The sequence below is a fragment of the Balaenoptera borealis genome (assembly GCF_965194805.1).
Source record: "Balaenoptera borealis genome assembly, chromosome: 21".
In the NCBI taxonomy this organism is placed as follows: Eukaryota; Metazoa; Chordata; class Mammalia; order Artiodactyla; family Balaenopteridae; genus Balaenoptera; species Balaenoptera borealis.
Genome location: NC_138880.1, coordinates 4,092,555 through 4,116,329, shown reverse-complemented (window position 1 = coordinate 4,116,329; position 23,775 = coordinate 4,092,555). Strand labels below are relative to the sequence as shown.

The 23,775-nt window shown below is 43.0% G+C and overlaps 1 protein-coding gene across 2 annotated transcripts; it reads left to right on the top strand.

Moving 5' to 3' along the window:
- Positions 1-872: 872 nt before the first annotated feature.
- On the top strand, positions 873-21,900 carry AP3M2 (adaptor related protein complex 3 subunit mu 2). 2 transcript variants are annotated; one of them, XM_082374740.1, is made up of 9 exons: positions 873-923; positions 2,372-2,709; positions 6,481-6,652; positions 9,993-10,130; positions 14,925-15,010; positions 15,262-15,395; positions 16,749-16,956; positions 17,213-17,357; positions 18,544-21,900. In XM_082374740.1, exons 2-9 carry the CDS (start codon positions 2,437-2,439, stop codon positions 18,642-18,644), a joined length of 1,257 nt encoding a protein of 418 aa, XP_082230866.1. In that variant the 5' UTR covers positions 873-923; positions 2,372-2,436; the 3' UTR covers positions 18,645-21,900. The 2 variants fall into 2 exon arrangements, with proteins under 2 accessions (XP_082230866.1, XP_082230867.1); XM_082374741.1 differs by lacking the exon at positions 873-923 and adding an exon at positions 1,067-2,287.
- The last annotated feature ends 1,875 nt before the right edge of the window (positions 21,901-23,775 follow it).

The window sequence follows — 23,775 nt, the reverse complement described above, 5'->3', positions numbered from 1 at the left end:
TCTGGGGCATCGTTACCATCATCACCACAGCTTACCATTTTATTGAACACATTCAATGTCCAGGCACCGCGGCAAACCCCTTCCATACCCCATCCCACTTAACAACTAGGTTTAACCTTGTCTTTTGACTTCTACTGCATGCTTTTCTGGGTCACAGTGGCTTGACTCAAACTTAAAATTGTCATCAGAGCTCCAGGGCAATTTGGAGAGAGACCTGCCCAACCCCCTCATTTTCAGATCTGGGAACTGAGACTCTGAAAGGTTAAGTGCCTTGCCCAAGGTCGAGCAGGTGGTGGTCCAGCTGGGGCTGAAAGAGGCCTCCTGAATCCAGGTTCAGAGCTCTTGACAGGACGCTGTTACAGCCAATCACCTTTACTCAATGCACGTAAATGAAAAGGCATCACGCCCCTTTTTAAATGCACTTATTTAATGGAGAGTAGTTATTACTGCTCAGGATTTATCATCCATGATATGCTCTTCGATAAATCGTGCCCTGGAAGTCACACTTTTTGCATCCCTTTCGAGGCGCACTCCGCGGTTACACAGGTGGCAGCGAAGACGCCCGGGACCTTTGTGACTAGGTGGCTAGGGGCCGGGCGGTCCGCCGACTGTTCATGACAGCCAATCAGGGCTCAGAGCCCCAGAGCTACACCAATCAGAGATTACCGGAGCCTGAACAAGGGCCAATTGGGGGCTCCAGAACAGGGTGAGCGGCGGACCGCGATCAATCAGAGGGGAGCAATGGATCGCCGATGCCCAATGAGCGGCCTTCAGACCTCGGTCGTGGGCGGTGCTGGCACGAGTCCCGCTGGCCGGCCAATCAGCGGGCGAGCGGCGGCCGGCGGGCGCGGGGGGGGGGGGGGCGCCCGGGGGCGGGGCCTGTCTGCGAGGCCAAACGGTGGGCGCTGCGAAGAGCAAGTGGGGTAAGGAGGGCTGACGACCCGGGTCCCGGGTGGGGCTGCGCGCGCGGGGGTCTGGGCGGGGGCTCGCGGGGCAGGGGCGGGGCCACGGGGTGCAGCAGGACCGACCCTCCGAGCTGCGTGATGCGGCAGGGAGAGGTGAGGGGCTGAGTCCCGGTCTGGGGAGGTGGCCTGCTCCGGCTGGAGGGCTGGGGGAGGAGGGGACACTGTTGTCATGGCGACGCAGGTGCGCGGACGTGCGACCCTCTTCAGCCCCGGATCCTGCGCACACCTTAATCCGCCCGCGCCTACCTCGCCCCAAGCGGCCTCCATCCTCCCTGCGACCAGCGCAGAAATAACCCTCGTTGGCAGCCGACTCTGCGCCGCCACAGCGTGGCTCCCCGGCCCCCTCTCCCTCCCGCAGTCTCGTCGCCGGCAGAGGGATTAAGCTCACCCTGCGGCACTTGGTACAACAGGCCTTCGCGATTTGGCCACCTGGACCAGTTCGCGGAGTGGCCACAGCTGGGGTCCCGCGCGGCCGCCTCGTTTCTGGGGACTGGCACCGTAGAGATGCCGCCGCCTGAGGGACCTGGGGGATCCCCCAGAGGGATTTTTTAAAATGCATCCAATGTAGAGCCTTGTGCATAACAAGTACTTAGAGAATGGGGTCTGACTGGATAAATCAAGACCACAACGACAGCTCTATTCCGTGGACCATCGCTATCCAGTAGAAATAGGCAGCGATCCACATACTATGTAATTTTACATGTTTTAGTAAGCACATTTAAAAAATAAACCAGTTGAATTAATTTTTATATCTTTTATTTACCCAATATATCCAAAATATCAATATTAAATATAATACGTATTAAGTTAATATTATTAATTGACTTAATTAATTGATATTAAATTATTGATAAGCTATCTTAAATTCTTTTTTTTTTCCGTACAAAGCCTTCAAAATCTGGTGCGTGTGTTACATTCACAGCACATCTCAGTTTGGACCAGCCACATTTGAAGTGCTCAGTGACCCCATTGGTCCGATGGCTACTGTATGAGACTACACAACCATAACCATTTCTTATATATGTGTGTGTTGTTGCCAAATACATGAAACTCATCAGTGTTCTTTGAAGCCCTCTTGTTACAAGGAGGCAACAAAAAACATGAGGCAGGGGCTTTTTTTCTCAAGGAGCTCCCAGTCCAGTTGAGAAAATAGACACTCAAAAATTAAGTCGAATTTTAAATGGATATGATTCAGGCAGTAGTAAAGATGACAGTATATGATTAGCTGACAAACGAGATGGCTGATAATTACCCTTAGGAATTCTAGGGAGGGATACTTCAGGCTCCTGCAGTAGCGGAAGACTTGAGTCTCGTCTTGAAAGGTGGGTGAGATGGCTTGGGCTGCTGGACAGATGGGGAGGGGGTTTTGGTTGACTGGAACTGATCATAGCTTCTCTTGTTTTTAGAGTTGAGCATTTGCAGAGGCTGTCGGACGGAAAAAGACTTTCCTCTCTCCCTGACAGTCTCCACCATGATTCACAGCCTTTTCTTGATCAACTCCTCTGGAGATATTTTCCTGGAGAAACACTGGAAGAGTGTGGTCAGCCGTTCTGTTTGCGATTACTTTTTTGAGGCACAAGAGCGAGCAACTGAGGCTGAAAATGTTCCTCCAGTTATCTCCACCCCTCACCACTATCTCCTAAGTGTTTACCGTCACAAGATCTTTTTTGTGGCTGTGATCCAGACGGAGGTGCCACCTCTGTTTGTCATTGAGTTCCTTCACCGAGTAGTGGACACGTTTCAGGTGCGTGAATGTGAGGAGGTTCATCCGTGTACCTTACAAAGTGTCTTTATAGTTCTGTTTCCGTTGTTTTCAGCCTCAATTAAGGAACTTAAAAAAGAAATTAAAACTCTGACATTGCTCACTTCCTCTCCCATCTGATAAGACGCTTGTTTCTATTTATTGAATGGGCTGCATCTAGAATGACAGATTGTATACTTTTGAACCCGTTGCCTGGGAAGGCCACCCTACTTGGTATGATTGTATACAGTCATTTCAGTTCTAGAGATTGGACTTGGCCTACATTTTGTTCACAAAGCTGAGAAGTTTCGATTTTTTATTTATGGTAGACTTGATGTTAACCATCGTTAACGACATTGCTTTGAGTTGCATCAAAAAGTGACTCACTCACCCTGGCAGGGGTGATTTGGGAAGCCATCCTTCAGCTTGAATTTGGGGTGCTCATCCACAGCATATGAGTACCAGTGACGGGCTGTTTTGCACACTTAACATTGGAAAATCTTCTGTACCTGTAAAAACTTAAGTGACACATTTTCCAAGATACAGTTTTCATTTCGAGTTTTTCCTTCAGGAATAGATTTGGAGATCTTGGGGCGTGGGGAGGTATGTCATACCAGGATGTCAACACCCTTTATGGCATAGGATTTTAGGCTGCCCAGACTCTGGATTCAGACATTCTCTCCCTAAAAGAATTGCTCAACTTCTAACGGTTGTGGTTGTTTGCATAACTCAACGATCCATGAGAATCAAGGGCCCTTTGGGTTAACTTCTGTGTCATGTGAGGCCTGGAATTGGTCACATGAATACAGAAATTGTGGGATTGGAGAAGAGAACAAGGACGCAGACATTACGATAAAAATTAAAAAGCAAGTCAAAGAGTCCTTTCATTTGCCCTCAGATATCGATCACGTGTTTAGAACAGTTTCATCCCCAAAGAATAAACATATATTTATATTCTTTTCCCCAAATTCTTTTCTGGTAGTTCTATTCTGGGATTCCAGTGGCATACTTGTTTCATCACACGGTGAAAACCTGAGAATTATAAACCCCCGTATGTGGAAGAACTAGAAGAACCCAGCAGTTTTGATCTTCAACCGCTTGAGCTGGGCCTTGTTAGGATTTCCACAGGGATGCTTTACCCCATTTACAGTCTGCTCCCTATCTCCATAGTGATATTATGTAACTTATTACAAGGCAGGAAGTGAGAAATGTTGTTTAATCTAGTTGAAACCACAGAGGAATTGGGGAGAACATCGAAGTGGCTACTTTGGAAGGCTGGGACTTCAGAGCTTGCCATTTTGGAAGCACTTGTTAAAAGTAAATGGGCGCATCCTGATTTTAATGCCTTACCTGATGTGAGTTCTCTGGCTGCGTTCTTCCTCTCATGCTGGGCTGTGACGGAAGAGCTCCTGCTATGGAAGTGCACGCACTTTGCTGTGGCGCTGTGCCTTGCTCACCAGTCTCCTTCCAGCTGCTGATTGAGAAAATCACATTCTGCCTGATTAGAAAATCGAGGGAGGTGTTTTTTTAAGTTTATTTTATTGAAGTATAGTTGTTTTACAATGTTGTGGTAATTTCTGCTGTACAGCAAAGTGATTCGGTCATATATATATATATATATATATATATATATATATATATATACACATTTTTTCTTATTCTTGTCCATTATGTTTTATCATAGGGTAGTGAATATAGTTCCCTGTGTTATACAGTAGGACCTTGTGGTCCGTCTATTCTCTATATAAGAGTTTGCATCTGCTAACCCCAAACTCCCAGTCCATCCCTCCCCCACCTTCCCTCCCCCTTGGCAACCACAAGTCTGTTCTCTATGTCTGTGAGTCTGTTTCTGTTTCATAGATAAATTCCTTTGTGTCATATTTTAGATTCCACATGTAAGTGATATGTGGTATTTGTCTTTCTCTTTCTGACTTACTTCACTTAGTACAAGGATCTCTAGGTCCATCCATGTTGCTGCAAATGGCATTATTTCATTCTTTTTTATGGCTGAGTAGTATTCCATTGTGTGTGTGTGTGTGTGTGTATGTATATATATATATATATACCACATCTTCTTTATCCATTTATATGTCAGTGGACACTTAGGTTGCTGCATGTCTTGGCTGTTGTGAATAGTGCTGCTATGAACATAGGGGTGCATTTACCTTTTTGAATTATAGTTTTGTCTGGACATATGCCCAGGAGGGGATTGCTGGACCATATGGTAGCTCTATTTTTAGTTTTTTAAGGCCCCTCCATACTGTTTTCCATAGTGGCTGCACCAATTTACATTCCCACTGACAATGTAGGAGGGTTCCCTTTTCTTGAGTGAGGTGTTTTATTTATTTTTCAAAATAAAATCATTCTTGAGAAGGAAATGTGTAACTTTTCCCCCCTTCAATCCTCATTTTTTTAAAGAAGAAATCTTTTTGTTTTAGAAACACATTCCTGACTCCTAAGTGCTCTTGGATATTGGAATGTCTCTGACAGTTGACATCATCTGATGTAATTTAGGTCATATCTGGAGTCTGTGTCCCGTTTTGGATGTCATAATTTGAGGAGAGTATTGGAAAACTAGAGCAAATTCAAAGAAATGGCAAGATGGTGAAAGAATCTAGAAACCTTACTGTAGCACGGACAGTGGGAGGACCAAACAGGGAGTTCGGCCCTGTGAAGAAAAATGCAAGTCAAAGCTTGTCCTGGTCTTCAGATCACTGGATCACTGTGGGGCTGTTATGTAAACCTGTTCTGTAAGGCAGACCTAGGAAGCAAATTTCAGTTTAGCAAAAGAAGGAACTTTCTAACAGTCAGTGCTGCCCGTGAATAAAATGGGCTTTCTCAAAAGCGGTGAATTTCCCTCAGTGGATGAATCCCTAGGGGGCTGTCTGAGAGGCCCAGCAGCAGATGTGCTAGCATTGCCAGGAGGGGCACGCCAAGAGGCTACAGCGTTTCTCTCTGCATCATTTCATTGCCGTGCACCACAGTTTACATGGTGCTTTGTAGCTTACAAAGCATGTTCATACATGTTCTCAGTTCATCCATCAGGCTGAGTTTTTACAACCCTGTGCATCCCATGGTATTATCCTGATTATACTACGAGAGAAATCAAGACCCAAATTAGTCAGCATGACTTAATCTAGTAGGTGACAATTAAGATTATTACCCAGGCCTTCCACAACCCAGACAGTTTAGTATCTAAGTTTAGCCTTTGTTAATAAAAGGACAGAGTGTTACTAGAATCCTAGCATCTTAGAGTAAGGGGATCCAAAGAGATTTTCAGGTGTGCTAGCTCACCCCCCTCATTTCATTTTGTTTCTCTCTCAATTCTTATTTGCTGCATGAATGTTAAGGAATAGCACAACAGTACGGGTTAAAAAGATTTTCAGGTCCAATGTATGTCATATCAGGTATTATCACTTTGCATAGTTCTTTCAAATTCATGTTCATAAACACATATAATAGTCTAGATTCAGTTTTGTATTCTTCATCTTTTATTAGTTGAAGAAACTAACCCAAAGAGATTAAATGACTTACTCTAGTTTATGAAAGAAGTTATTAATGACACTCGTAGTACAATCTAGTCCGGTGTTCTTTCCACCAAACTGAGCCTGCCTAAGAGAACCATGGTTATGCTTCATTCGCTCATTTTAGAAGATCCCAGAAACACAGAGTAAACACGTGTGGACAGGACTCCATCCTTGCTCTCTGGGAACATTCCTTCACTCATCACTGTCTCTGAGTGATAAATGTATACACGTATTGTATTTTCATCAGGATTATTTTGGAGTCTGTTCGGAGCCAGTGATAAAAGACAATGTGGTTGTGGTTTATGAGGTATTGGAAGAGATGCTTGACAACGGGTTTCCATTGGCTACCGAGTCGAACATCCTCAAAGAACTGATAAAGCCGCCCACTATCCTTCGAACCGTTGTCAACACCATCACAGGTATGAGGGGGGCCCCAGGGAAGGCTGCCACCATCCTGGGTGTGGCTTAGCCTGCTGTTGTGCATTGTTTTGAGTGCTTGTCTTTGGGGATCTCGAATGTCCAGGTGCTTTAATTTTGTTCTTTATAGTCTTTGAATATAACATGAAATATATTTTTGTTATATAGAAAATTTTCTGATTTCAATGATAGAATGAACTGTTCTCCTTTAAAAATAATTTGCCTGATTACAGAAGTAGCACATGATTATTGTAGGAATGTCAGAAACACAGAAAAGCACAAAAAACATGAAAATTTCTCATAATCCCACCACACTTTTAACATACGGTGTATATATTTTTTATCTTTTCTAGACATCAGGATAATGGATGGACAGGTGGAATTTTTTAAAACAACAACTGTTGTATATTTTTAAACTTAACTTTTCATCATTGTTTTGTGAACATGTTCCCATTATGATAAATATTCATCTACATCATTTTTGGTGACTTTACAATTTTCTGCCATATGGAATAGATCCCAGGTCATTTACTGTGTCCCTGTTTATGATGTCTCTGATTTTTTGTTCTTTTAAATAGCAAGGAATTGGCATTCTTATGCCTAAATCTTTGTGCACATCTAGAATGATACCTTTTCAGTACTAGGAATGGAAGTGCCGGATCAGAGGGTGTGCGTGTCTTAAGGACTTTAATGCATTGTGCCACATAGCCCCCCAGAGAAGTTATGTCAGTTTATACCTTCAGTAGCAATTATGCAACCTGGCCAACTCTATTATTATCGTTATTAATTTTTTTACAACTTTGGCAGTTGGATAGTTTAGTGATATCTTGTTATTTCCAAACTTGTTTTTTATTACTAAGGAAGTTAAAACCTGTTCAAGTGTTCATTGACTATTTTTCCTCTATTGTGATTTACTTTTTCATGTCCTTTGCCCATTTTTGTTGTTGTTGTTGTTGAAATGTTTTTCTTTTTTCCTACTAATTGAAAAGTATTCCTTTCATTTAAGGATATTAAACTATCATATATACTCTAAATACACATGCTAGTTTGCAGGAGTCTCTGTGTATTTTGAATGCTCTGTTGTAGATGTTTTCTCACATCCTGCCCCTGGTCATTTAACATTGTTCAAGGTGGTGTTTGTTTAGCCACCTTTAAAGTTTTTTGATGTAGTCAAAATGATCATTCTGCTTCATTAAGGTTTTACATTTTGGGTCTTGCTTAATGTATAAACAAGAGTTTTCATGGAATTTGACAAACTGAATGAAAAATACATTTTAAAAAGTAATTACAGACGGGTTGGAAGAATTTGCCCTGTCAAATATCAAGACATATTTAAGTTCACTTGGTGCATTAGACAAAAACTCATAGAATGGATATACTGTAAGAGCCAAGACAGTTTGCGGGAAAAATATTTTTTAAAAAGAGCAAGAGAAAAAATGTGTCCTATCAGAATTAAGATATATTATGAAGTTCAGGTAATTTTTAAAATATAGTATTAGCCCATTAATAGACAAATAGATGATTGGGATAAAATAGAAAGTCCAGAAACAGATCCTTTTATAGGAATTTGGTATAGATAAATGTGCTCATATATCAAATCTGTGGACTGCGGGCCAGTTGTTAAATATATTGTATTGGGGCAGTCAGCTTTGATACAGAAATGAAGTTCCCCTACTCACTGTATACACAAAATAAATTTTAGCTGGATCAAGAGTTAAACACAAAGAAACTTTATAATTGTTAGAAGGAAATATTGGAAAATGTCTTTTTGATCTCAAAGAAGGGAAAGTCTTTCTTTTAAAAAAATACATTTTCTTCTAGTTCTTTTATGGTTTTATTTTTAGATTTAATTCTTTAATCCATTTGGAAATTGTCTCGGTAAAGTAAGGCTCTGTGTTTTTTTCTCCAAAACTGTCAGTTTCCCTAGCACTATTTATTGAATACTTTACCCCTTTTCCTCGTTTTTTTTTAAGTATGCATGTGTCCATTTTATGTATTTATTTTTATTTTATTTATTTATTTTTGGCTGTGTTGGGTCTTTGTTGCCGCGCGCAGGCTTTCTCTAGCTGTGGCGAGCCGGGGCTGCTCTTCGTTGTGGTGCACAGGCTTCTCACTGCGGTGACTTCTCTTGTTGCGGAGCATGGGTTCTAGGCGTGTGGGCTTCAGTAGCTGTGGCGCGTGGGCTCAGTAGTTGTGGCTTGAGGGCTCTAGAGAGCAGACTCAGTAGTTGTGGCCCACAGGCTTAGTTGCTCTGTGGCATGTGGGATCTTCCTGGACCAGGGCTGGAACCCGTGTCCCCTGCATTGGCAGGCAGATTCTTAACCACTGCGCCACCAGGGAAGCCCTCCTCATTTTAAAATGATATTTTTATCTTGTACTAAGTCATTATTGGATTTTTGGTCTGTTTTTAGGCTTTCCTGCCTTATAACCATACTGCTTTAATTATTATAGCTTGTTGATATGTTTTAATACATAGTGCCTCTTTTTAAGAAAACAAATTGGCAGGTTTTTCAATATTCTGGGCTCATTTAAAACTTTAAAAGCTTTGTTAGTGACTGAATCACTTAGAAATACTATGAAGTCATTTTCTTGAATCTCACTTAAATCTAGAAAAGATATCTGAGAACCAGCTATCTTAGTTGAAATGTTTTGTAAAGCTGCTGACTATATGTGTGTTTAATGTTTCCTTCTTTATATTAAAAAGATCCAGGTTACATTAGAAGAAAATAGATTTTAAATTAGTTCTATTTCAGAATTTCAGTATAGAACCTTTGAATTAAAAAAAAAATTTGATACCTGTGGGGAAAAAAACAAGTCAAGGAATCAACTTACAATTCTTACAGACAGGGAACGATCTGATTTATATTCTTTTCCTAAGTTCCAGTATTGGTATAAGAGAGATTATGTTTATGTATACATTTTAATACCTGGCATAAATGTACCTAAAAACCTGCCTCAAACTAGAATACTGTTTTTACCCATGAAAATTTTATATCAGTATGTAGATTACCATCCCTGCCTAAAGCCAATGCATTATTTAAGGGGCAAGCTATTGTGCAATTTGAGAGACCAAGTTCAGGTTACTTTCAAAACCAAAATATGATATCTGTTTCTCAGGTAACTTTTTAACCTTCCTTCTGCTTGAGGCGGCAGACCAGCTGGTGACAAGTTTTTAAAATAGATTAGGTTACCAAGATAGAAGTTGGGAAAGCTATAATCTTTTTCTTGGAAAAATTCTTCAATTAAGTGCATGGATAGCGGATGTATAGAAACTTTTGGGGGAGTGTTCTCTGGTTGTTGGATAATTGGTTACATCTAATTATCAAATATTCACTGTCTCAGGAAGCACCAATGTGGGTGACCAGCTTCCCACCGGGCAGCTGTCCGTGGTGCCTTGGCGACGGACTGGGGTGAAATACACCAACAATGAGGCCTATTTTGATGTGATTGAAGAGATTGATGCCATCATTGATAAATCAGGTAGGTGCTTTCAGCCTGTTCACAGAACTATGAAGACAGAAAGAGGCCCCTTTTAGATAATGCTAGCTAGTACCAGAATTACCCCCCATTCAAGGTCATTCATTTTAACTTAGTGGCTACTTTGTGTCAAGCATTGTGTATCAGGACTGGACTGAAATGTTATGATGTAGATAACATGATCATACATGTAGAAACTTCTAAAGACTCCAACCAAACACTGTTAGAACTAATAAATTCAATAAAGTTGTAGGATACGAAATCAACATGCAAAAATCAGTGGTATTTCTATACACAAACAATGAACTATCCAAAAAGGGAACTAAGAAAACAATCCCATTTACAATAACAACAAAAAGAATAAAATACTTAGGAATAAACTTAACTGAAGAGACTTATACACTGAAAATTACAAAGCACTTATCAAGGAAATTGAAGAAGAGCAGATAAATGGAAAGACATGCTTTGTTCATGGATTGGAAGAATTAACATTGTTAAAATGTTTGTAATACCCAAAGCAGGCTATCCCCATCAAAATCCCAAATGCTATCCACATAAATATCTCAATGGCATTCTTTATAGAAATAGAAAAAACAATCCTAAAATTCATATGGAACCACAAAAGACCTCAAATAGCCAAAGCAGTCTTGAGCAAGAACAAAGCTCTATTCTATATTTCAAAATATATTACAAAACTACAGAAATCAAAATATATGGTAGTGTCATAAAAACAGACATGTATCCCAGTGAAACAGAATAGAAAGCTCAGCAATAAATCCATGTGTCTACAGTCAGCTGGACTTCAACAAGAGTGCCAAGAACATGCAATGGGGAAAGGCTAGTCTCTGCAGTAAGTGGTGTTGGGAAAACTGGATATTCACATGTAGAAGAATAAAATTACCCTTATCTTACACCACATACAAAATGGATACAAGACCTAAACATACAATCTGGAACCATAAAACTACTAGTAGAAAACATAGGGAAGAAGCTTCTTCACACTGGTCTGGGCAGTGATTTTTTGGATATGACACTAAAAGCAAAGGCAACAAAAGGAAAAATAGATAGATGGGATTGCATCAAGCTAAAAAGCTTCTGTACAACAAAGGAACCAATCAACAGAGTAGAAAAGACAGCATACAAATGAGAGAAAATATCTGAAAACCATGTATCTGATAAGGGGTTAATATCCAAAATACACGAGGAACTCATACAAGTTAATAGCAAAAAAAACCCAGATAATCTGACAAAAAAGTGGGCGCAAAGGATCTGAAGAGACATATTTCAAAAAAAAACATACAAATGACCAACAGATATATGAAAAGGTGTTCAGTGTCACCAGTTTTCAGGGAAAAGCAAGTCAAAACCACAGTGAGATACCACCTCACACCTCACATCAAAAAGACAAAAGATTACAAGTGTTGACAATGATGTGGAGAAAAGGGAACCCTGTACACTGCTGGGGGCGGGGGTGTAAGTTGGTGCAGCCACTATGGAAACAGTATGGAGGTGCCTCAAAAAATTAAAACTCCCTTATGATCCAGCAATCCCACTTCTGGGTGTAGATCCAAAGGAAGTGAAATTAGTGTCTCAAAGAGATATCTGCACCCCCGTGTTCATTGCAGCATTATTCACAATAGGCAAGATATGAAAACAAGCTAAATGTCTGTTGATGGATGAATGGATAAAGAAGATGTGAGATAGACTCACACACAGGAATATTATTCAGCCATAAAATGAAGGAAATCCTGCCATTTGTGACAACATGGATGAACCTGGAGGACATGATGCTAAGTGAAATAAGCCAGACACAGAAAAGCAAATACCACGTGATCTCACTTATATGTGGAATCTGCAATAGTCAACCTCATGGAAACAGAGAGTGGAATGGTGGTTACCAGGGACTGGGGGAGAGGGAAGTGGGGAGATGTTGGTGAAAGGGTACAAAGTTTCACTTACACAAGATGAAAAAGTTCTGGAGGTTTAATATATGGCACAGTGACTACAGTTGTGTACTTTTTTTTTTTCAGTGTTGTTGAGGTGTAATTGACAAAACTGTAAGATACTTAGCATGTATATTATGGTGATTTGATATACATATACATTGTGAAAGGATTCCCCTCATCACCTCACATGTGTATCCTCTACTTGAAATTTGCTAAGAGTGTAGGGCTTAAGGGCTCTCACCACCAAAAAAACCCAACTAACTGTGAGGTGATGGATATGTTAATTAGCTTCATTGTGGTGATCACTTCACAGGGTATATGTGTATCAAAACATCAAGTCGTACACCTTAAATATATACACTTTTTATTTGTTGATTATACCTCAACAAAGCTGAAAGAAAAGCAATAAGAAAAACATGATGCAGACCAGTGCTGAGCTTACAGTTTCACTGGTTTTATCCTCTCGAGTGAAAAAGAAAAGTAACAACCTGATCTCTTGTTGATCAGATTTCCTTTTGGAAATATTTGACTCTCAATTCTCATGGCAGAACTAAAGTTGTAATCACTAAAATTCAGAGAACCTTCTTTTCTATCCATTGGGATAGGTTAATGTGACTACAAGTCCTTGGAGCTTAGAAATTTAGAGAAAGTTCTCTTCACATGAGTGAACCCATTCATCCAGAAAGTGCTTATGGAGAACCTTCTTTTCTATCCATTGGGATAGGTTAATGTGACTACAAGTCCTTGGAGCTTAGAAATTTAGAGAAAGTTCTCTTCACATGAGTGAACCCATTCATCCAGAAAGTGCTTACGGAGAACCAGTGGTGCTGTACCTGAGTGCCGGATCATGGCCATGTGATGGTGACTAAGACAGGGTCTGTGGCTGCAGGAAGCTTCCTGAAAGTCTAGCGAGGGAGAGAGAAAGGGAAAAAGATGGAGCATAAGAGAGGTCCCCTCCCACCCAGGGCAAATTGTAAAGCTAACTAACGCTTTGTCAGGAGAATGAGTAGGGGTTAGTAAGACCTACGTGGATTTGGGAGCAAAGCAGTGCAAACACTATAAGATGAGTAAAATATGGTTGGGAAATAAAGTAGCTCAGTGTGATTGGATTGAGAGGTGTTAAAAAAAGAAAAGTAAGTGATGAGGCTTTAAAACGAAGTAGGCACAGCAGCTTTTCATATTAGCCCCAAACTGGAAAGGACTCAAATGTCCATCAGTAATACAAAGGATAAAGAAATTTCGATATGAGCACACCATGGAATACTATACAGTAAAGAAAAAGAACTGCAGGTACACCTGACAGCATGAATGAATCTCATGGTTTTGAGCAGCAAAGTCAGATGTGTAAGATCATATACATTTCTTTTTCTTTTTTTTTTTTTTTGATCATATATGTTTATATGACGTTTGAAAACATGTGCAACTTAATCTAAGGTAATATAAGTCAGAATTTTAGGGACTCGGGTGAAGTGGGATGGGCAACAGGAGCATGCTGGGATGCCAGTGAGGGTCTACATCTTGACGCGGGTGGTGTCTGCATAGGTGTGAACATATTTAAAAATTCATTGGGCTGGACATATAAGATTTTTGCGTTTTACTCCAAGTTTGATCTCAATGAAAAAGTAAAAAAACAAAACCCAAAAAGCTCTAGGTGGCCAGATCATGAAGAATCTTGTATGCCATTTTAAGAAGGACCATTTGGAGCAATTGAAGAGTTTTAAGCTGGGAATAATTTGACAAGGTTTGTCGTTTAGAACTGTCCAACTGGCTGCTGCATGCAGTGTGGCACGGAGTTGGGGGGAGTCTGGGCGCAGGGAGGCGGGAGGCTGTGGTGGAGTCCAGGCCAAGATACAGATTCCGTGATGGTAGTGAGGATGGAGAGGAGTGGAGAAGTCACGGAAAGAGGGGATGGAGCGTTGGTGGGATATGGACGCCGAGGGGGCGGAAGTCATCAAGGAACCATCTGTGTTTCTGGCTTAGGCAACAGGATAGATGGTTTTATCATGAAGGTAAGGAAAAGAGAAGTTACAGATCCAGGAATGAAGGTAAGGGACTCACTTTTTGACACGTGGAGTTTGAAGTGCCTCAGTGATGTCCAGGTGGAGCAGTCCCATTGGCAGGAGTGAGGCTGAACTGGAAAAAAGATGAGGAAATAATTGGCCATCAGTGGAAATCGAAGCCTTAGGAAGGAGGTAAAGTAACCCAAGGAGACCGTGTCAAGTTCAAGAAAAGAGAAGTTCAGAACTGTGATAAGATGTAGACATGTAAAGGATGTCCAAAGAAGGAGAAACCTGCAGAAGGCACGAGAGAGAAGAGCTAGAAAAACAGGAAATAGGAGCGGTTAGGAGAAAGGAACACTTGAAAGAAGGAAGTGGGCACAGGGCCCTGCAGCAGGGAGAGCCTGCAGGATGAAGACCAAAAGTATCCATTCCGTTTGGTGGCAAAGCTCCTTGGTGCCCTTAGGGAGAGCAGTATCTGATACGAATTTAGTGTTCTGAGCCATTGGTTACGATAGCGGTGTTCTGTTTGATTCTGGCAGTAGATTGAAAACTCCTTTAGGCTAGTAACTATCTCACCAATCTTTTATGCCCACTGCTTCATTAGTGTCTTGTGCTTGTTATGCAGTCGATAAAGGTTTAGAAGGAGGACAGATGGACTGGGTAGATGATTTGGATGGATGGATGGATGGACAGAAGGAAGGAAGAAAGAGAACGGGGGAGGGGAGGAAGAAGGAAGGAAGGAAATAGGATGGGAGAAAAAAGAGAAAGTTAAAGAAGGAGGGAGGGAGGAGGTAGGTTAGTTGGGAGGGACAGAGAGGGTTTTACCTTCTTTCGGTCTTATTCTGTCTCAGGGTCCACAATCACTGCCGAGATCCAGGGGGTTATCGATGCCTGCGTCAAGCTGACCGGAATGCCCGACCTTACGCTTTCCTTCATGGTAAAATCCTGGGCCAGAGATTTAGTTTTTGGGAACTTAGATGCTTCTGGAATGACAGAGTGGTGGGAAGGGGATGGAACCAGAGGAAGTGATCAAGGACAACCACAAAGCTCATATTGGGCTCGAATTTCCTAAAAGTAACGACAGAATCTGTGTGTGTGTGTTTCAGTGAGAACAGCATCTGAGTTACTTTCCTGAAAGAAGCACGGTGTTTAATTCCTGCTTGTTGCTTTCCCTTGCCTGTCACCCAGAACCCCAGGCTGCTGGATGATGTCAGCTTCCACCCCTGCGTCCGCTTCAAGCGCTGGGAGTCCGAGCGCATCCTCTCCTTCATCCCTCCCGACGGCAACTTCCGCCTGCTCTCGTACCACGTCAGTGCGCAGAAGTAAGCAGCCATCGAACCAAAGGGTGGAGTGTGCGTGTGCGTGTGCATGCGTGTGCGTGCATGTGCATGTGTGTTTGGAAACAGTATCCATGGTGATGAAGAACTCAGGCTCTGGAGTTACCTGGGCTCCAGGTAACTAATTGGGTAACCTCAGGTGAGTTGCTTATCCTTTCCGTGTCTGTTTTCTTACCTAAGAAAGTTGAAGTAATAAAAGTAATAAGTAATGAAGTAATAAGTAAGTTGAAAATGATAAAAGTACCTTGTTATGTGGGTTAGACAAGAGACTCTAAATAGTGCTTCACACAAAGTAAGTGCTCGTTAAGTTTACTGCTGTAAGTTTTATTGTTGTTATTATATGCCTAAACAGAAACTTTTTCTTTTCTCAGATTGGAATCTGAGAACACCTGTATTCAATCCCCTCCACTCAAAAAAGCCATGAATGGTGCTATGAAAAACCAAAATTCAATGATTTTTTGGTCTTGCACATTGTCTTTACTATGGAGTCTGAGGGCTTTTAGGGGCAGGTGTATAGTAGAAGGTATGCAGACTGAAGAGAGCTGTGGGACCTCACAGCCACTGAAGCCTTCCTGTGGGATTCGGAATAAATAATTTAGGGAAATGTCTGAGCGCCTGAGGGCAGAGGCTCTGGAATCAGACTGCCCACACTTAAGCCCCACCTGTAGTACTTATGATATATGACCACGGCAAGTTAGTTAACTTCAGTTAAGTATGAGGATGTCAGTATTCATGACATCAGGACAGAGGCAGTGCCTACTTCATACTTACAGGGAGGATTAAATGAGCTAATAGAGAGAAAACCTTTAGAGTAGCGCTGGCCACGGGAAGTGCTCCACAGATGCCAAGGATGGTTACAACTTTAGTATCATCCTGTAGCTTCTGTGTTTCCTCTTCTGTCAGATGACAACCCTCCCCCTTAGGGTTTTTTACGGATCAAAGTCAGGTAAAAGCACTCTCTAGAAATTGTAAAAGCTCCGTGAGGTATGAACATTACCCTCCCAAGTACAAATAATTATTGGTCACATGTCACAAAGTAAAACACAGAAGCGTGGTTTTTGTTTGCCACGCCTTTTTCTCATAGTCTGCCAGGTCTGCTCTTTGGTTTTGTTGATATTATTCAAAGAGTCATTAGAAGAATTAGTTTACTTACTAGTCAGCATCTTAGCTTTACAAAAATAAAATAATTAAAGATGTCTAGAGGGTTTTTCTGTGCTTACTTTGTAAGATAAGGAAGCAGGTGAGGGAGGAAAAGCTGCCAGCAGGGCAAAAAAAGGGAAGTTTGGCCATTTTTCCGGTACATTAACGACATGGGCTTTTTGTCTCTCTCTTTTCCAGCCTGGTGGCGATTCCAGTTTATGTCAAACATAACATCAGCTTCCGGGACAGTAGTTCTCTTGGCCGCTTTGAAATAACGGTGGGCCCCAAGCAGACTATGGGGAAGACCATCGAGGGGGTGACCCTCAGCAGCCAAATGCCCAGAGGCGTCCTCAACATGAGCCTCACGCCGTCTCAGGGGACGCACACGTTTGACCCAGTTACCAAGGTAGGAGAATAAGCGGGAGGCTTGAGTTGCCGTTGTTACAAATAGCAGCAACTCTGCAGGATCCCTTTATGTCTTGTGGAAAGGGGAGATGGATCAAAGGGGCATTGTTGAGGACATTGAGATAATTTATGGAAACAAATAGTATTCTCTTCTGGGAAACACCCTGGAGGCCGCTAGGAATACTGTGAACAGATACCCTGAGCTCCGGCGCCTCAGATGAAGGTTCCACTGTAACTTCTTTCCTGTTTCTTTGGAGATGCTGTCTTGGGATGTAGGAAAAATAAATCCCCAAAAGCTCCCCAGTTTGAAGGGGACCATGAGTCTTCAGGCTGGAGCTTCCAAACCCGATGAGAACCCCACGATTAACCTGCAGTTTAAGATCCAGCAGCTGGCCATTTCTGGTGAGTGACACCCAGCCCAAGGTTGTGGGGCGGGCACGTGGCCAAGGCAGCGGCATCACAAAGCCTCCCGGCGGCTCCCTGTCTGCAGAGTTGTGTTTCGTTACCGGATATGTGATCTTTAGTCAGATCTTGCCTAGCACATTTCTGGAGAAAGTCCGTAATCCTTACCTCGAAGTTGGCTTAAGTGATGTGAATAAAAGTGTCTGAGGCACGTGTGAGAAGGAAACAGTATCAGAGACAGAAGTGTTCTCAGGCCGAGGCTGAGTCACCCTGGGCCTGCTGATTGGGGTCCCAGGGTTTTCAGTAGGGGGATGTGTCCGCATTCTCAGCTGGTGACTGAAAGAAGAATTCCCCTCCTTTCCCCCAGTTTCAGAAGATTTCACAGGTGCTGTTATCATTGGGAACCCTCGGGCCAATCCCAGTCATCGACTATAGTCTACGCCTCGCAGGGGGATGGTGAGAATAACAGTTACCCCTTAGCGGACGTTTACTACGTGCCAGACACTAGTTTAAGCTCTTTTCATCTATTTTCTTATTTAGTCCTTAGAACGACCCTTTCAGATGGATAGGAGATGACTGCAGCTTTATATGAAGTTCCTGTTTTCTTTACCAATGGACCTTGTCTAGTTTAAGTGATTAGAATTCATTTAAATGATAAGCTCTTTCATCTTAAAATACTTAATAAACTTTAAAGCTCTGCACAGTATAAAATGTTCCTTTCTTAGTATAGTGAGAATATTTAGGAAGCACTCATGTATTAATTCATCACTTTTCATCATTAATTTATTCATTTAGTTATACCTTTATTTGGTTATGAATTTTTAAATTTTGTTATTATTATTAATTCATATGTTCAACCCCATAACTTGAGAAAAATCTGGAGCAGTCTTAATTTTCCCTTACCCTCATTTCAGCCTGCGTATAACTTTCTGCCCTTTCCACTTCAGGAATAGGTCTCCGAATAGGCTAGCTTTTCATTGGGGCAGGGTTTTATTTTCAGCCTGTATACCAAGAGTGAAGTATCTGTCGGCTGCGTTTAAGTGATACAAGTAAGGGCAGGTATTTTCCAGTTCACTGTTGCAGCTTTTTCTAGCCCACGGATCTCTTTGAGTTGAAACGAATCTAAACAGTTATGCTACCTGCTTCTTTTGAATAATGCTTATGTCTTGTTCTTCCTTCCTTCCAGGACTCAAAGTGAATCGTCTGGATATGTATGGAGAGAAGTACAAACCCTTTAAGGGCATAAAATACATGACCAAAGCTGGCAAGTTCCAAGTTCGAACCTGAAGGGAGAGTTCTGCAAAGGGAACAGTCACGAACACTTTTTCATTGCTTACTTGTCTAAAAGTAAAAACTATCAGCCCTCTCCTAGGTCACTGCCCACTCTGGACCACCTGCTCCTGTTTTCCCATAGCCTTCAGTGCCCCGGAGCTAACGAAGGGAGGCCGGGCCGCCAGGGAGGCCTGTGCAGGGCCCACACGCCAGCAGCACCAACTCAGTTCTCAAAGCAGAGGCGTGTGATGCAGGGGGAGGTACTTGATGCCGTATGTAACTACTTGTGACATGGTTACCACAGGAAAAGACCAGCATTTGTTACTCGCTTGGCTTTAATTATCTTAAGCCAAGGAAAGACGTCTTTGGTTTTTTTTTTTTTTAATTAATTTATTTTATTTTTAGTTATTTTTGGCTGCGTTGGGTCTTTGTTGCTGCGCACCGGTTTTCTCTAGTTGCGGCGAGCGGGGGCTACTCTTCATTACAGTGCACAGGCTTCTCACTGCAGTGGCTTCTCTTGTTGTGGTGCACGAGCTCTAGGCACACTCAGGCTTCAGTAGTTGTGGCACGCGGGCTCTGTAGTTGTGGCTCGCGGGCTCTAGAGCACAGGCTCAGTAGTTGTGGCGCACGGGCTTGGTTGCTCCACGGCATGTGGGATCTTCCCGGACCAGCGCTTGAACCCATGTCCCCTGCATTGGCAGGTGGATTCTTAACCACCGCGTCACCAGGGAAGTCCTGTTTTTGTATTTCAAGCTGGGAAGAAAGATTAGAAAGAGAGAGCAAGCTTGGAAGAGAAGGACTGTTAGCCAAGGAAGGGCCGGGGAAGGCTCTGTTCTTGGGGCAGCGTGAAGCACACGTGCGCACCGCGCACTAAAGTGAGGAAGGCGGGAGGAGCCGTCCAGCCCCACCTGCAGGGCGGCTGGGAGGAACAGAGTTGAGTGAGTTTCTTTTTGACCCCTCCGCTTTCATACAAACATAAAAATTTGTACTTCTGGAAATGCCCTGGGAACTTCTTCGAGTGCACTGTTGACACGGAAACCCCAGTAGAATCAGATTTTCCCTTAAAGACTACGATGCTCTCTGACCGGTTTTCCAGTACGGACCGCTGCATGCCTCCAGCACGTGGCCTGGCATCTTCAGCGAGGATGAGCTGCCCCCTTCCAGGGGGCGTTGCCTGAAATGCCTCTTTCCCTAACCCCCCCGGCAGCTCCACTCACTTCACGCTACAGAATTCCTGTTCCCTGAGGAGCGCTTCAGAGAAGCCAATCCCATCACCCCCAGGGCAGCAGGTTGTGTGTCATAGTATTCGTGCCACCTCTGTGACCCAGCGGTTCCTTGTTCATGTCTGTCAGTGCTGCCCTGGAGCTGCAGTCCGACCTTCCCGTCTGCAGCTTTTCCAGCGGTGACCCTAAGTGAAAAGGATGCTGACCACCAGGGGCACGGCCAGTCCTGGGAGCTGCCCAGTAAAGTTATTTCCTCAGAGTTGCCACTGTATGATATATTTATTAGCAATGTATATCAACCAGTCGGTTTTTGTTTTAAGACAAAAAGGCTCCTGAATCGTTGAATAAAACTGATGTTGTAGGAAGATGGACCGTGTTGATCCCGCGTAGCCTGGTTTAAGAAACACGGGCAACTGAAGGCGGACCTCAGGTGCTCCCAGCAGGGAATTTTTACTCTAGTTTACTGTGCCCACTGCCCATTGAAATATTTATAGAAAAGACAGGTTTTTAAAATTATACCTTTAGGAGCGATACTGCACCCTGCTTCGTGCAGGGAGAAAAATGAAGACCTTGTACTCTCCAAACCCTACAGTTTTTCTCTAAAGCCCTGTTTCCAAATACTTCAGCAATTTTTTTTTTTCTAGTTTTCTCTTCCTACTTCTTGGACTTGTTGTTGCTGCAGAATACTGTTGCTTTATGGTTTTCCTCTGGGGTCAATTGTGCTGTGGACAGCCAGCACATGTGTCTCATATTCCATCACTCCGGAATTTGTCCTGGATTCTCAGGTCCCGTACACACCTGCCATGGAAGGGAGATGCCTCTGCCTGTGGATTCCAGAACACCGGAACTGCTTCTTTCGAGGGCTCTGGAGGATTTCAGGGTTTCCTCGGTCATAGGAAACAACCAATATTGGTCCCTGAATATTCTTAGGTTTATAAGTCCAGCTGTCCCTCCAGGGCAGCTCATCCTAATTTCAAGGGAAGAACTTAAGGAGAAATAAAGCACCGGGGCTGTGGGAGCCACAGGCCTTTGCATGGGAGGCACCCCTGGGCCGCAGACCCCTGGCCACCCACTCCAGCCGGTGGTGTGTTAGCATAGGTGGGGCCGCGCGCCTCTGCCGAGCTGCTCGGTTCCATACGTGTTTAACGTGCAGAAGCATCTTCTGTGTTTAAATGTTAATAAAGTTGAGTGTTAACAGTCCTTAATGTCCTGAGGGTGTTACTAGGACCAGCGGTGATGCCGTGCACACACGCCCCAGTGGAAGCAGGAAGAAAGAAACCAGTTCATGGGGATCTCACTGTTTCTGCACTTTCCAACCAGCAGACCTGAAGCCATATGTCATTTTGAAGGTTGTGAGAGTCCAGAGCCATCAAATTATGTCCCGCCTAGTGTGTGAAAGACAAAACCATCCAAACTGCTGGCGTCTATTCTAGTGCTTTCCCCTTCCTCTCGATCTTCCTGGGTTGATTAATTAGGGCGTGAAACAGGGCTCCAAGGTCCCAGTCATCCTAATTGTAGTGGAGATTTCCCGGAGTCTCCTGTGAAGTGTAGACAAGGGTCCTTCTCCTACGTCCGTCCTGATTTCCTTCTCTAGGTCCCTCGTGGCCTGGGGGAGACTGAGACTTCTTTCTGTTTTCTAACCACAAGTGTTGTTGAGTGTTTATTACTACCCCATCCTGTTTCAGTCGTTCATGTCTCTTCCTTTGGTCGGGCTGTTTCCCTAGCCTTGTGGTGTGACCGGGTACGTTTTATAACACTTGTACTTTCCTCTATGGCCAGTAGGTGGTGACTCAGTGCCAGCAATGACATTAATTTTTGTAATTGTTAGAATTTTTAAAAGGGAATTGAATTTGAAACGCTTAAACTTTCCCCCAAGATCCCAAGTACTGGGGACTTTGTGGGTCTTTGGCTTTCAGAGTTAAATGTGGAACCAAAGTTTATGACACTCTTTTGACAACCTGACTTAAGATTGGGGCTCCAGGGGGGTCGGAGTTTCAATCATTTGAGTTCCTCTAGGCCTTTACCCATTAAAACAATATGCACAATTATCTGAGAATCCTTTTTATTCTTTGGGTCTATTAGCATCTATCTGTTTTATCAGTATTAACCAGCTGGGGATAGTAAAGAAATACTACTTAATTTCCCCTTATACCCATTTCCTTCCCCAGACAAGTCCCAGACAGTCTACCCTGACTTTTCTCACCCACACCGGGTAATGATGTGTTGCGCTCTGAGTGTGTTTTAGCCTCGTCCACGTGAATCAGTCCTGCAGGGCTGGGACTCTGCCTGGCGCTCAGTCACTGGGCTCTGCTGAGCACCTGTCTTCATGCAGCCTGCGGTTTCCAGGACTTCACTCAGAGGAATGTTGGGGCCTTTTAACTTTGCATTTCCATCAAAGGAGCCCTCACTGCTTCAGTTCATTTCATTAACCCAACTACCCGAAGAAAAGCTTGTCCTGCAAGGGGGGAGGGGGTGAAACCAGCCGAACTCTGGCCAGAGATGCTCGGGGTCTTCCTTACTGCTGTCCTCCAGCAGTGTTTTCCCGAAATGGCTAAGATGCACATCTACCTAAGACAAAACCTGCCATTTTCACAGGGGAGCTTGTAAGCCAGCAGGCTAAAGTCAGGAAATCTGTGACCCACGTTTATTGAACTGGTCCAGGGACTTGAGCATTTCAGGGAAATTGGTGTTTTCCCCCCAGAGCCAAGCTCTTGGGCTTTAGAGAGTCTCTTTCCTTTGTGAGTTGAAACTACTTTTCTTCTAAGAACCTCTAAGCTGAGCAGTTCTGACAGCCTCTTGAGAGAGACAACTATGACCATGTTTGCTCCAAGGAACAGTCGGCACTTACCCAACAGCAAAAATGGCATCAGATTTATGCTTGTATCTGGGGTGTCAGTGATAACAAAAACTGTCAGGCAGCAGCCAGGAGTATGGGTTGCATCTCAAGAGTAGTTAAGAAAGTCTAAGAGAGGCAGAAAGCAGCATTACTTAAGTAACATACTTCTGTGGACTGGTCTGGGAGTGAATTCTTTCTAATGAGAACAGCAAAATGGACTGGGGAAAAATGGCCCTCATACTAGCTCCTAGTCTGAACTAACAATTGGGGTGTCACTGTGTCAGCAAGGTCATGCTCAGTATCTTCTTACCCCTCATTCCTCCTTTATACTTGGGTCCCGCCCAGGGAGTCTTCCCTACCTAGTCTGCTTGCAGGGCTAACTTCCCCCAGCCTCGCTCGGTCCATCACTCCACTAAGCCCAAGCCTCTGTGGTTCCCTGTTGCCAACAGAATTAAGTCCAAAGCTCGGTTTGGCATTCAAAGCGCCGTAATTAAATTCCAACCTACATTCTTCTTCATGAACTTCACTTTGGACAAACTATAACTCAATTCCTCCCCAGACTCCCCCTGCCTTTTTTCCCCTCCAGATCTTTAGATTTTCATGCGGTGATATTCCTTGCCTCGGGAACTATATTCAATATCCTATGACAAACCACAATGGAAAAGAATGTGAAAAAGAACGTGTATATATGTATAACTGAATCCCTTTGCTGTGCAGTAGAAATTAACCACATTGTAAATCAACTGTACTTCAATAAAATAGAATTTCAAAAATATTTTTAAAAAGAATGCCTTTCCCACCCCTCTCCACCAGCCCAAATCTTGCCCAGTTTTTGAAAAGCCTACCTAATTCTATTTTTTCCTTAAGATTCTTTTTTTTTTTAATTTTTCTGTTTTTACTTTATAACAAAGTGAATCAGCTGTACATATACATATAATCTCCTCCCTCTTGCGTCTCAAGAATTCAAAGATTCTTGAATCTTTCCTGCAGCTGAATTTCAGTAAAACTTTCTGTCTGCTATTTTGTGGTCCATCTCCATTCAGCCTTCTTATTTCTCTAAATCCCTACCTTCCTGTCAAACCAAGAG